Raw genomic sequence first — 15,119 nt, forward strand, 5'->3', positions numbered from 1 at the left:
AAACTGCAGTTCTTAATATGCACAATTTGTACAGTATATGCTATGTTTGAAATAATACTTTAAAAAAAAGTTATAGCTAAACTGCAGACAGCAGTGCAGCTCAGGACACCATGGAAAAATGGGAGAAAAGTGCCACGCTCCAAAATGACCCAAAATGAACCTCCAAAATGGCACGTCATCATTTCACATCGCACGCCGTTTCAGGAAGTTCCACGTCACTCGATAGTCCGTCCACAGAAAACGCAACACCGACTGGAACTATTCATAATTAATTCACATAAAAAGAGACAACCCACTGATAAAACATGGTGAGACAAGTGTACATTCGTTGTTGAAAGATGTGTAGTCTGAATTGCATGTAACTAATTTATTTCAGTAAAGCCGGTGTCGATTGTGATAGGCCAGCCATGTTAGCTAACTAGAAAACAAGCTAGTCCTCTGTAGCTAGCTAACATTAGGTATCTTACCATTTACCGACCTAGCTAGTCCGATTCATTATTATTTATTGGGATGATAAAAGCTAAGCACTCGTCAGCTAGCTAGATCATTCAGCAAGGATAATGCTAACTAGCTAACGTTAGTTGTGTTAACTACGTCTATCCGTGGCAAGGATGCTCGTCTTCTTTGCTAACTAGCTCCATGTCACATATTTACTAAGCGTGAGCAGTTAGCTAACTAGTTATTTCTACGTTTTGCATGTAAAATCGTTTTATTTAGATGGTACGGTACCTTGAAATATATTGTGCTGTCAGTGTTGACGGTTTTTGGATGTGGTCATGAAGAATTATGAATTGGTCGTGTTTTATAAGCTAACGTTATCACTTTTAGCAAACGTTAGCTGGCAAGCTAGCTAGCTCTCTGCAATCAGATGAGTACGTTGTGCACTGCCCTGTCTGTTTATTTTGATTGACTTGACATCTGTCTCAAAGCCTCTCAGGCTGGACATCAAGCGGAAGCTGACAGCCCGGTCAGACCGGGTGAAGAGTGTGGACCTCCACCCGACCGAGCCGTGGATGCTGGCCAGCCTGTACAATGGTAGTGTCTGCGTCTGGAACCACGAAACACAGGTACACACACAAACAGTTTGATGTTGAATATTTGCACAATGGAGATAAACAGCTCTAAGCTAAACTTGTATGCAATGAATGAGAATGTACAATTTGTAAATATATCCTTTTCAGACCTTGGTGAAGACCTTTGAAGTGTGTGACCTTCCAGTGAGAGCATCAAAGTTTGTAGCCAGGAAGAACTGGGTCATAACAGGAGCCGTGAGTGATGCTTTAAATTCAGGACAAGCATCTAGCTAATGAGAACTTTTTGATGGTTTATCTTCCCATGGAGACTACACGCTTACTGTATTTGCAGGGTCATAATGTCTTTCCTCCCTTCTCTCTGTAGGATGACATGCAGATCCGTGTGTTCAACTACAACACCCTGGAGAGGGTTCACATGTTTGAGGCCCACTCTGACTACATCCGTTGTATTGCCGTGCATCCCACCCAGCCCTACATCCTCACAAGCAGTGGTACACAATCAGTAACTTGTCTTTTATGACTTGTATCATTTTATACATATGGGTCAAATACATAAACTGATTATCTATCTCACAAGTATTATATTAACTAATTGTTTCATCGCGTGTGTGTGTGTGTGTGTGTGTGTCCAGACGACATGCTGATTAAGCTGTGGGACTGGGAGAAGAAGTGGTCTTGCAGCCAGGTGTTCGAGGGCCACACCCACTACGTCATGCAGATCGTCATCAACCCTAAAGACAACAACCAATTTGCCAGCGCTTCTCTGGACAGAACCATCAAGGTAAAACCAGACACTGTGTGTGTGTGTTGACTTTACCACACAAGTCATGTGTGTGCTTACAATAACTTAGTGTAGATGTTTGTGAATAGTGTGAGTGTATTTATTTGACTAACTCATCCTCTGCCCTATCCCAGGTTTGGCAGCTAGGCTCCTCTGCTCCTAACTTCACCCTTGAGGGCCATGAGAAAGGTGTCAACTGCATTGACTACTACAGTGGAGGGGACAAGCCCTACCTTATATCAGGAGCTGATGACCGCCTGGTCAAGATCTGGGACTACCAGGTAAGACGGCTGAGGAATGAAACAAACACTTTTAGCCTGAGAAAGCTGGTAACCTGTTCAGCAGATGGGTTTTCTGGTCTTTGATGATACTGTATTGGTCCAGGCAAATGTCTCACACTCCTGTCCTGTGTCTCTTCAGAACAAGACGTGTGTGCAGACCCTGGAGGGACACGCCCAGAATGTGTCGTGTGTCAGCTTTCACCCAGAGCTGCCCATCATCATCACAGGCTCAGAGGACGGTGAGTAAATACCTTATACACGCGTATTAGATTCTGATCCTTTGTAGATACTTGTTCTGTTTGTGGTGAGCAGACGAACGGCTATGTATTAACTAGAGGTCGACCGATTATGATTTTTCAATGCCGATACCGATTATTGGAGGACCAAAAAAGCAGATACCAATCAATCGGCCGTTTTAAAGTTCTTTATTTGTAATAATGACAATTACAACAATACTGAATGAACACTTATTTTAACTTAATATAATACATTAAATATAAATCAATTTAGCCTCAAATAAATAATGAAACATGTTAAATATGGTTTAAATAATGCAAAAACAAAGTGTTGGAGAAGAAAGTAAAAGTGCAATCAATATGTGCCATGTAAGAAAGCTAAAGTTTAAGTTCCTTGCTCAGAAAATGAGAACATATGAAAGCTGGTGGTTCCTTTTAACATGAGTCTTCAATATTCCCGGGTAAGATGTTTTAGGTTGTAGTTATTATAGGAATAGGACTATTTCTCTCGATACCATTTGTATTTCATTAACCTTTGACTATTGGATGATCTTATAGGCACTTTAGTGTTGCCAGTGTAACAGTATAGCTTCCGTCCCTCTCCTCGCTCATACCTGGGCTCGAACCAGGAACACAACAACAACAGCCACCCTTGAAGCAGCGTTACCCATGCAGAGCAAGGGGAACAACCACTCCAAGTCTCAGAGCAAGTGACGTTTGAAACGCTATTAGCGCACACCCCGCTAACTAGCTAGCCATTTCACATCGGTTACACCAGCCTAATATCGGGAGTTGATAGGCTTGAAGTCATTAACAGCTGCTGGCAAACGCACGAAAGTGCTGTTTGAATAAATGCTTACGAGCCTGCTGCTGCCTACCACCACTCAGTCAGACTGCTCTATCAAATCATAGACTTAGTTATAACATGATAACACACAGAAATACGAGCCTTAGGTCATTAATATGGCCGAATCCTGAAACTATCTTCTCGAAAACAAGACGTTTATTCTTTCAGTGAAATACGGAACCGTTCCATATTTTATCTAACGGGTGGCATCCATCAGTCTAAATATTCCTGTTGCATTGCACAACCTTCAATGTTATGTCATAATTATGTAAAATTCTGGCAAATTAGGCTGCCCAAACCGTTGCATATACACAGACTCTGCGTGCAATGAACGCAAGAGAAGTGACACAATTTCACCTGGTTAATATTGCCTGCTAACCTGGATTTCTTTTAGCTAAATATGCAGGTTTAAAAATATATACTTCTGTGTATTGATTTTAAGAAAGGCATTGATGTTTATGGTTAGGTAGGTACACATTGGAGCAACGATACGCACTGCAGTTAACCCACCGTTCCTAGGCCGTCATTGAAAATAAGAATGTGTTCTTAACTGACTTGCCTAGTTAAATAAAGATTAAATAAAGGTGTTAAAAAATATTTTTAAATCGGCCAAATCGGTGTCCAAAAATACTGATTTCCCGATTGTTATGAAAACTTGAAATCTGCCCTAATTAATCGGCCATTCCAATGAATCGGTCGACCACTAGTATTAACTCTACTCTATACAATGTACGCATGTTTTTACATATAAAGCACACAATCACAGTTCTGAAAGAAACAAATCGTTTCTCTGGTTCCATAGGCACTGTGCGCATCTGGCACTCGAGTACGTACCGTCTGGAGAGCACGCTGAACTACGGCATGGAGCGCGTGTGGTGTGTGTGTGGCCTGCGAGGCTCCAACAACGTGGCCCTGGGTTACGACGAAGGCAGCATCATCATCAAGGTGTGGAATATGGCCATATACACTACATGACCAAAAGTATGTGGACCTGCTAGTCGAACATCTCATTCCAAAATCATGGGCATTAATATGGAGTTGGTCACCCCCCCCCCCCCCCCCCCCCTTTGCTGCTATAACAGCCTCCACTAGCAGTCGGCGTTCCAATTCATCCCAAAGGTGTTCGATGGGGTTGAAATCAGGGCTCTGTGCAGACCAGTCAAGTTCCTCCATACCGATCTCAACAAACCATTTCAGTATGGAACTCGTTTTGTGCATGGTGACATGCCATGTCATGCTGAATCGGGAAAGGGCCTTCCCCAAACTGTTGCCACAAAGTTGGAAGCACAGAATCGTCTAGAATGTAATTGTATGCTGTAGCGTTAAGATTTTGCTTCACTGGAACTAAAGGGCCTAGCTCGAACCATGAAAATCAGCCCCAGACCATCATCCCTCCTCCACCAAACTTTACAGTTTGCACTATGCATTCGGGCATGTCGTGTTCTCTTGGCATCCGTCAAACCCAGCTTCGTCCTTCGGACTGCCAGATGGTGAAGCGTGATTCATCGTTTCCACTGAGTCCAATGGCTGCAAGCATTACACCACTCCAGCCGACGCTTGGCATTCCGCATGGTGGTCTTAGGCTGCTCGACCATGGAAACCCATTTCATGAAGATCCCGACAAATGGGTCTTGTGCTGACGTTGTTTCCAGAGGCAGTTTGGAAGTAGGTATTGAGTGTTGCAACCCAGGACAGATTTGTACGCACTACACGCTTCTGCACTCGGTGGTTCCGTTCTGTGAGCTTGTGTGGCCTATCACTTCGTGGCTGAGTCACTGTTGCTCCTAGACATTTCCAATTCACAATAACAGCACGTCCAGTTGACCGGGGCAGCTCTAGCAGGGCAGAAAGGTGAAAAACTGACTTGTTGGCATCCTATGACAGTGCCACATTGAAAGTCACTGAGCTCCTCAGTACGGGCCATTCTACTGCCAATGTTTTCTCTATGGAGATTGCATGGCTGTGTGCTTAATTTTATACACCTGTCAGCAACGGGTGTGGCTGACATAGCCAAATCCACTCATTTGAAGGGGCATCCACATACTTTTGTGTATATATAGTGTATTTGTGCATAAAATTCAAAACTGAATAACCCACAGCTATTTCACAATACAGAGTTTGATAGAATGTCAGTTTGTACACATTGCGCACATGCCCTTTTTCAAAGTACCCTTCTATGTTGAAACAACTGACATCTCTGAAAGCCACGGTACTTTACTCAGTCCATCCTCTCCTCCACCTCTCCTGTGTGCTGTAGCTGGGGCGTGAGGAGCCAGCCATGTCCATGGACACCAATGGGAAGATCATCTGGGCCAAGCACTCAGAGGTGCAGCAGGCCAACCTGAAGGCCATGGGTGACACGGAGATCAAGGACGGAGAGAGGCTGGCGCTGGCCGTCAAAGACATGGGCAGCTGTGAGATCTACCCCCAGACCATTCAGCACAACCCCAACGGAAGGTCAGTCTGACGTCAGCTATTCGGTGAACCTAATTAAACGCCTTGCACAACAACTCCATGTTAGTGTTTGTGTGCCACACATTTTAAAGGCAAGTAAGTTGTTTTCAAATGTTTGGAGAAACATGATATTCATATTTATCCAAACACTTCATCTGTTGAAAATCTGGATTATTTTGTGGAGCCTCTCTTTAATCCAAATGTGTTTTTGTTTGTGTTGTCAGGTTTGTTGTGGTGTGTGGAGACGGAGAGTACATCATCTACACTGCCATGGCACTGAGGAACAAGAGCTTCGGCTCAGCCCAGGAGTTTGTCTGGGCACATGACTCCTCTGAGTGAGTTCAACACACACACACACACACACAAACACATACACATTCTTTGTTATGGATGGTTACTGTCTGTCAGTGGTTAATGTGCGTGGTCTGCCTTGTCGCAGGTATGCCATCAGAGAAAGCAACAGTGTGGTCAAAATCTTCAAGAACTTCAAAGAGAAGAAGTCTTTCAAGCCAGACTTTGGGGCTGAAGGTAAATGGAAGAGATCAGTTGTGGTGATCAGTTTGTAGTGTGAAAAAAGATACTGCATAAAAAAATGATGGCAGTTTTGATGGAACCTGGCAGGCAACAGAAAATGCTTTAAAATGTTTTGCAACAGAAAACAAAAATGTTATTCGACATGTCCAGATACCTTAACTGAGGGACTAACTGTGTGTGTGTGTGTGTGTGTGTGTGTGTGTGTGTGTGTGTGTAGGTATCTATGGAGGCTTCTTGCTGGGCGTCAGGTCAGTGAACGGTCTGGCCTTCTATGACTGGGAGAACACAGAGCTGGTCCGCCGCATTGAGATCCAGCCCAAACATGTGAGTACTGCTGTCGAGGAAAGGGCATCTTGATCAGAATATAGATGGGTGCGAGAGTGCCCTACCATGTACAAATGTTTGTTTTGGTCAATGTTTGTTTTTCCACCCAGTACCGTATTGGTAGAAATGGTCATATGACACAATTTGCATTATCGTCATGAAATCAGGACTGTAAGTGAAGCATGAGCTAACACTTCATCTCTCTCTCTCTCTCTCTTTGGTTTGTAGATCTTCTGGTCAGACTCAGGGGAGTTGGTGTGTATAGCCACAGAGGAGTCCTTCTTCATCCTGCGCTACCTGTCCGAGAAAGTAGCCGCCTCCCAAGAGAACAACGAGGGAGTGACGGAGGACGGCATCGAAGACGCCTTTGAGGTGTGTGTGTGTGTGTGTGACAGGCTAATACTCGATATTACCTTGTACCTGTACTGACCTAGCAGGTAGACTCTGCAACTCTACAAGAGAGGCTTATGGTTTCGACTGAAGACGAAGCACAATGCCTATAGCCATCCAGTAGAGGGCCCTAGACAACAGGGCACCAGTGAACACTCACCATCTGCCCTCTGTCCCCAATCTGCCATTTTGTGTCTTGATCCTCCAGGTCCAGGGGGAGATCCAGGAAGTGGTGAAGACAGGTCTGTGGGTGGGAGACTGCTTCATCTACACCAGCTCTGTCAACAGACTCAACTACTTTGTGGGGGGAGAGATTGTCACCATCGCTCACCTGGACAGGTACTGCGTACCAGGGTTGTATATTTATTAGTGCACAGCGTAGCAATATTTTGCAACTGAAAATGAAAACAAGCGTTTATTGGATTAAATTTGGGTAGGTCCTACCCGTTTTGGCCCAGTTGTTTCATTTGGTTCCTAGTGAATACTACCCAGGATTAATAGGCTGGAGTAAGTGAAGCTCAATACTACTGTTGCGTAAAGCACCAATGTTGGGGGTGTAAGACCAGAAACAATCTCTGAATATTCAAACGTTGCTTTTTGGAGAAGGATTAGACTAGCTGTTTGTTAAGCCAGCCAATATTATCTTAATGTTAAGCCAAAAATCCCCACTAGAGTGTCCTCTATAGGGCAACATTTGAGTCCGTCAAGACATTTTGTGTTTTGAAAGCCCACCCGTTATATAAAAATTCAAGTTCAGAGGGCCTTCAAAGAGGGTGCCACCAGTTGCCCATCTCTGTATTAGGTGGCTTAGAGTTTAAAGATCACATGTTCAGAGAGCTTTCACACCTTTTCGTGCCCCTGTAGGAGAATGGCACTGCTATTGTCAGAGGGCTTCTCGAAGCCTCTATATATGTACTTCATAAGCAGGTCCACCCCGCTTCTGTCTAGCGACGTGCTTAGGCTACATTGACATCGCATTTATCCTACAAGACTATTCAACAAATTAAAATGGGGGAGGGGGTGGGGGGGTAACCCCCCCCCCCTACATACAGCCCAAGTTATTTCAAAAAATACATTGAGGTAGTTTTCCAGACAAAGATTAAGCCTAGTACCATACTAAAAATATCTTCCCATGAAAATCTTGCTACTAAAAAGATCTTCCTCCATTGAGCATGCTTTTTTAGTTTAGAACTAGGCTTCATCTGTGTCTGGGAAACCATCCCTAAAACTCCCTCTCAAAGTGTGTTTTCCTTTTTAATTCCTATAACACGTTATCGATCTACTCCATCCGTAGAACCATGTACCTGCTGGGCTACATCCCCAAGGACGACCGCCTGTACCTGGGCGACAAAGAGCTGAACATCGTCAGCTACTCCCTGCTGGTGTCTGTGCTGGAGTACCAGACAGCTGTGATGCGCAGGGACTTTGGCATGGCCGACAAAGTGTTGCCCACCATCCCCAAGGAACAGAGGACCCGTGTGGCCCACTTCCTGGAGAAACAGGTCAGAACCAGGAACTTCCTGTTAATGAAGGAAATGAGGTGTGTAGAATGGGATACTTTAACTCTATGGGGGCGCTGGGGGGAGTGAGTAGATTCTAGCTAGACTATGGAATGTTATAGGGTGTCCAATTCAAAATGCATCTTTTGACCAAAGGGTAAAATAATGTTAATTGTGAATATAACCCTCTTAAGAAAACCTATGGTCCAAACCTCATGTCTCAAAAGTAGAGCTTTTATCCTGGTAGGAGGCCAGGGGGGGGGGGGGGGGGGGGGGGGTGTAATGAAATCAGGAAAATTACATTGCGTCAGCTAGACTGGATTTTGTGCAAGGCTCACTTTCCCGTTGAACTCGTCATCTTTCTTTTCAAATCTGCAGGACATAAAACAATATAGAGGTAAGATGGATATCAATTTTGAGACATGACATGTAGTATTTAAAAATATATATATTTTAGTATATGTTTCTCATATTAATCTGAAATTCCTGGTCTTTTTAGAAGGTTCCTTACATAAACAAGCGTATCCCTGAAGCACTGACTGTATACCAGGCTTTTTATTCTCAAAGCCTCTTCCATTTGGTTTAGCTTGTTATGCTAATTAGAGCTTTTTTTGCGATCCACTGAAACAACTTTGAAGACGACTACCACACAATGTAAAATCCTCACATGTTGTTACGATAAACCTGCACTGCTATGTCAAGAGCTCGGTGCTTATTATGGGATGTATTGGGTTACGAAATTGGACTTTTTGGATGTAATGTCAATGATTAGTAATTGGGAGAAACATTTATACAGTTACATATCGGGATATTATTTTTGACGATATATAATTCTGAGCTCTTCATCTTCAACATGGGTCAAGCTGCGTTTTGTGTGGCTGCTGTTTTACTGTTGTGAGAACTGACTGTGTTTGTGTGAAATGTTATGTTTACTGACATGTTATTTTTGGTCGTCCAGGGCTTCAAGCAGCAGGCTCTGGCCGTGTCGTCAGACTCTGAGCACAGGTTTGAGCTGGCCCTGCAGCTTGGGGAGTTGAAGATCGCCTATCAGCTGGCTGTGGAGGCAGAGGTGAGATCTTCAGTACACTAGACTTTTGCGAGACCACTTCACACACACTACAAGAGAGTTCAAAGACTGTAAATCAAATTTTATTTGTCACATGCAACGAATACAACTGCTGTAGAAATGCTGGTATTTTGCTTCCCAATGATGCAGAGTAAAAAATACAAATAAAATAATAACACAAGGAATAAAATAACCAAGAATGGAGCTATATACAGGGAGTACCAGGTCAATGTGGAGCAATACACAGGGAGCACCAGGTCAATGTGGAGCTATATACAGGGAGCACCAGGTCAATGTGGAGCTATATACAGGGAGCACCAGGTCAATGTGGAGCTATATACAGGGAGCACCAGGTCAATGTGGAGCTATATACAGGGAGCACCAGGTCAATGTGGAGCTATATACAGGGAGCACCAGGTTAACGTGGAGCTATATACAGGGAGTACCAGCACCAGGTGGTGTGCAGAGGGACGAGGTATTTGAGGTAGATATGTACATGAAGTCAGGGTAAAGTGACTAGTCATCAGGATAGAGTAAAATAAAGAACAGAGTAGCAGCAGCAAATGATGAGTGGTTGTGTGTGTATATGGTTTGTATACACTTCATGTACAAAATCTCCCCCCCCCCCCCTTTTTGTCCTCCAGAACAGCCTCAATTTGTCAGGGCATGGACTCTACAAGGTGTTGAAAGTGTTCCACAGGGATGCTGGCCCTTGTTGACTCCAATGCTTCAGTTGTGTCAACTTGGCTGGATGTCATTTGGGTGGTGGACCATTCTTGATACACACGGGAAGCTGTTAAGCGTGAAAAACCCAGCAGCGTTGCAGTTCTTGACACAAACTGGTGCGCCCGGCACCTACTACCATGCCCCGTTCAAAGGCACTTCAATCTTTTGTCTTGCCCATTCACCCTCTGAATGGCACACACTCAATAACCTGTCTCCTTCATCTACACCAGTGGAGGGATGTAGACACCCGTGATGATTATGGATGAGAACTCTCTTGGTCGATAAAGGTCTGCAGCTTACCACGAGGTAATCTATATAGGGCTGTTGAGGAGACTGTATTACCGGCGGTCACGATTCACGAAGGCAGTCAAATTCCACGTGACCGTTTAGTCACGGTAATTAGGCTTTTCCAATTGCTGCTGCTGGTCATTAGTAGAATACCAAACTTGCTAACTTCCTGCTACTCAGCACTCTATTGTCCCTCTAATCACTCTGACGTCAGTGCCAATGTGATGGAAAATCTAATCAAACACTTCACGAGAGCTCATGTTCTATAGGTTATGCAATGGTGAGAAAATGGAGTGATGGCCTCTTAAAATTGTCCGCTTTCTATAGGCTAGGCCTACTCTATTTATTTCTCAACATTCCTAATATTAAGCACATTGCTTCTCTTTACAGCAGGAGTATAGCCTACCTGGCTGGCATGAAAATGAACCACGGGAAAAGCGTCCTCCATTCGCTTTAAGTGCATAGATGCCATGTAATTTTCCCCCTGCCCGTTTTGAGACAGGTGCATGATAATGGTCCATTCTAAATCCAAACAAACTTCACACACATTATTTAGTATATATGTAAAGACAAGAATTAAATCAAGAATAGTCTGATGTGACAATTTTATCCTACCACTTGTGAATTATACATTATCACTTGTGAATGATGCCCAGTATAAAAAAAACAATGCCTTTGGAAAAAAAAAAAAGACAACTTATTTTAATTATAGTCGCACAACTCATGTAGCCTGGCCTATATGTTTTGATAAGGTTTGTATCACAACTAAAGTGGCCAAATAACGTCTTAAAATGAAGCACATTAATCCGCTGTACAAGGTGTAGAGCCTAACTGGCATACATAAGCAGTGTGTGAGTATCAAGTTTGGGGAAGATCATTTTCACCATAAGAATGCACCTTTTTATAATAAAAGCATTACATGCTTTTGGGTTGTTTATAATTATTATGTTTAGCCCAAGGGCACAACAGCCACTGGCTGCAGAAGACGAGTGCATTACGGCCACACAAAGGGGATTCCCCGGGAATGTTGAGGCATTGTGCCTTTTCAAGTGACTTTTTTTCCTAATCATTATTAGAGTTACATCATGCAACCTTACAATGCATTAAAAATCAGAACAGAGCCCAACGTTTGTGGAACAACTAAAGTTCCATTAATAACTCTAAATGAAGCATATAGGAGGACCTATTTAACCGCTCAACACAGAATAGCGGCATGTGTGCACTCCATCGTCTGGAGAAAATATCCCTTTCTATTTTATTCAGGTTTGCTAAATTGTATTCATGCTATAAAATAATACCACGGAATTCTAAGGGAAATGTTGTCTGCTAAGTGAACTAGTGTAGCCCACCGCCATATGGCATAACCAGATCAGGACCTAACATAAGGACATCTGAGTGTGATTCTGTTCTTCTGAAATAGACTACATTTTTTTCCTACCATGCTTCTTTAGACCTGTCTAAAATAAGATTTATTGTGAAGGTGTAGGCTACGTTACATGGATTTAGACTTTCTAAAAATGTAGATGTTTCAAAGGTCTGCATCAGTGGCTCGTAGGAAGCCAAGAGATGCTAAATGTGTTAATTAACGGGTCAATTACCGTGAGACCGGCAGTTATTTGCTTGACAATCAGCGGCTGACAGCGTTTTCTGACTATCACAGCCCTAGTTCTATATCAGGTGAGCAATATCTTGAGATTTCTTTCACACTGGAAGCAGCACACCAGTTATTTATGGAAAAAAACACACCCCTCCTTTAGACTTGCCCGACGTTGCCAACCGATTGTGTGCTACGTGCATAGCGCCGCCGTCAGTCGTTCACGAATGAGTTATTCAATACTGAAGAGTAGTATCTGCTCGGTTTTAAATCTATTCAGTCAACATCTGATTTAGATCTGAGTCGATTGTGTACTCAATCATATCGTTAAATGTATTGACCGTCCTTCTGCACTAAACAGTGCTGAACTGTACGATTGTTTTAGCTTGGACCCCAACTCCATACAATATTAGTCTAACCGACAACATATATAACATTACAACCGTTTCCTTTTTCTCTGGTGGCAGTCGGAGCAGAAGTGGAAGCAGCTGGCAGAGCTGGCCATCAGTAAGTGCCAGTTTAGCCTGGCCCAGGAGTGCCTCCATCATGCCCAGGACTACGGCGGCCTGCTGCTGCTCGCCACGGCCTCGGGCAACGCTGCCATGGTGGGCAAGCTGGCCGAGGGCGCTGAGCGGGACGGCAAGAACAACGTGGCCTTCATGACTTATTTCCTGCAGGGGAAGTGAGTACAAGGGAGGGTAGAGGGGGTACACGACGATGTCATATCCAGCTCCGTTACATATCCAGCTTTCCTAAATTCAGTAGAGTTACAATGAGGTATTGGAATCCTACACGACACTCCTCCTGTATGTTTGATCTTTGATGGAGCATGTGATTAGTAGCAGTGATTTGGACCTCTCTCTGATACTGGTCTCAAGTCTCCTGTCTGTTTTCCCCCAGACTGGACCACTGTCTGGAGCTGCTGATCCGGACCAACCGGCTGCCCGAGGCAGCCTTCCTGGCCCGCACCTACCTGCCCAGCCAGGTGTCCAGGGTGGTCAAGCTGTGGAGGGAGAGCCTGGCCAAGGTCAACCAGAAGGCGGCCGAGTCGCTGGCCGACCCCACCGAGTATGAGAACCTGTTCCCCGGTCTGAAGGAGTCGTTTGTGGCCGAGCAGTTCCTCCGGGAGACCTGCCTGGGCAACTCCCGGCCAGCCACCGACTACCCTCTGGTCACAGTGAGTGGTGGGGATTCGATGTGGGACTGTAGAAATGAAATGGAAATATCTGGCTTGCAAATCTCTAAACTGAAAGCTAGCTATGGATGTGTATTTGCTGCACAGGAGGAGTCCAACTTGAATACGTAGTAATTCCTATCGCTCCCATTGCGGTCTTTCTACTTATTTACTCACATTATCCATATCTTGCCTCTTTTCTCCAGCCCAATGAAGAACGTAATATACTAGAGGATGCCACGGGCTACGAGCCCAAAGGAGTTCCCCTCTCACTTGCCACACTGGTACCAGTAAGTCTGCTTCTGAGACCTTCACTATACAGTTAAAGTGATAGCCAACTTGATCAAAGGACTTTTATTTAGATCTACAGACTAGTTGTTTTTTTCCATCATAGGCCTGGAAGAGTCAAGTTTCAAATCTAGAAATGGCCTGGAAACAGAGTCCTGCTCATGCCTGTGTGTCTGTCAACAGGGTGAAGACTGCAGGGAGGAGATCACGTTGGCTGCTGGAGTGCTGGCATCCGTGTTGACGCCCTCCGCGATCCCCTCGGAGACGGAGCCAGAGCCTGAGGCTGCACCTGAAGAGGAAGAGGGGGCGAGCCCCGGTTCATCTGAGGCACGGAAGAACAAGGTAGGCAACGGTCTCCCTAGAAAGACAGTAGGGCAGGCTCTGGACAAGTAATGCACTGTACCCAGCGAGAAGAATGGGAGATACATGAATGTAACCCGTTGCAGTATTCAGTACCGTTAGCTGTGTTATGGGCCAGGTGTGTTATTTCACGCTGTGTTATTTCCCCCAGGCCCTGGACGAACTTGAAGATGACCTGGACAACTTGGAGCTGGACGACATCGACACCACGGACATTAACCTGGACACCACAGACATTAACCTGGAAGATGACTTCTTAGATGACTGAGAACCCCCCCCCGCTATGAATTTATTTAAGAGACCAAACCCCCTTTTTGTATTTGTACTTAACATGTGTTTTGTTAGTCCTACGGTGTTTGGAAGACTGAGTAGATGAGAAATCCATGCGAGGGGAAAGAGGCAAGTTATACTTCTTGATTCTTAAGCAGATTTTACACTTCATCCAGGGCCTTACCTTCACTAACTATCCATGCATTGAGCTATATATTTACTCTCTGTATGTGTACAATGATAAATCACTGTTCATTTACGCATAATAAATTGCTATTGCTGTACATTTGAACACTGGTGTTGTCGTTTTGACATTTTTGGGCCCATACGGGATTTAATTATTAGACGCTGGCTTTTAAACTAAAACTCTAGATTCTTTACATTTGGTGTCGGTGCTGTGTTTGTGCTCTGTTATCAGCAAAAATGATTGCCTTCACAGTTGACTTGATTATGTTACACTGAAGCTAAAAACGAGTTAACTGTATGTATTCATTTTTCCATTCATGTATAAAATTTGCTGGTTTAAATGTTATTTCAATCAAATTACTATAAAGTAAATATTGACATACCAGTAAGCCATCTTAAAGGGATCTTTCACCCAAATTATAAAATGGCATTGGTTTCCTTACCCTGTAAGTAGTCTATGGGCAAGGAATGACATCAATCCATGTTTTGGTTTTGTTTACCTGACCATTTGTTTTTTAGCATTTGTCAAACAAATGCTAGTCAATGGTACAAATATTAGCATTTTTGCAGTTAATTTCCAAATCGAAATTTACCAGCAGCTTCATAACAAAATGCTGTGATCATAACCAAGTGGGGAAGTGGTAAATACCAGTTGGATGCACTCATGTGCTTTGAGCTTGTTGAGAAATGCCGATTGGCTAATGGCCAACAAGCTGCGTCAACCATAAACTAAAAGTACCTCTAACATGATTGTAAATGAAAACCAAATATATTGCTTTTTATAAAG

The 15,119-nt window shown here is 43.9% G+C and overlaps 1 protein-coding gene across 1 annotated transcript; it reads left to right on the top strand.

The window, feature by feature from the left end:
* Positions 1-70: 70 nt before the first annotated feature.
* LOC110530146 (coatomer subunit beta') lies at positions 71-14,438 on the top strand. The gene is made up of 21 exons (XM_021612996.3): positions 71-308; positions 930-1,067; positions 1,182-1,268; positions 1,399-1,525; positions 1,667-1,815; positions 1,950-2,096; positions 2,236-2,335; positions 3,982-4,124; positions 5,437-5,636; positions 5,858-5,968; positions 6,073-6,161; positions 6,385-6,491; positions 6,720-6,863; positions 7,090-7,220; positions 8,176-8,383; positions 9,339-9,449; positions 12,522-12,736; positions 12,955-13,231; positions 13,435-13,518; positions 13,700-13,858; positions 14,028-14,438. Exons 1-21 carry the CDS (start codon positions 306-308, stop codon positions 14,142-14,144), a joined length of 2,847 nt encoding a protein of 948 aa, XP_021468671.1. The 5' UTR covers positions 71-305; the 3' UTR covers positions 14,145-14,438.
* The last annotated feature ends 681 nt before the right edge of the window (positions 14,439-15,119 follow it).

This window comes from Oncorhynchus mykiss, chromosome 8, assembly GCF_057628025.1.
Source record: "Oncorhynchus mykiss isolate SJ-2025 chromosome 8, ASM5762802v1, whole genome shotgun sequence".
NCBI classification, from domain to species: Eukaryota; Metazoa; Chordata; class Actinopteri; order Salmoniformes; family Salmonidae; genus Oncorhynchus; species Oncorhynchus mykiss.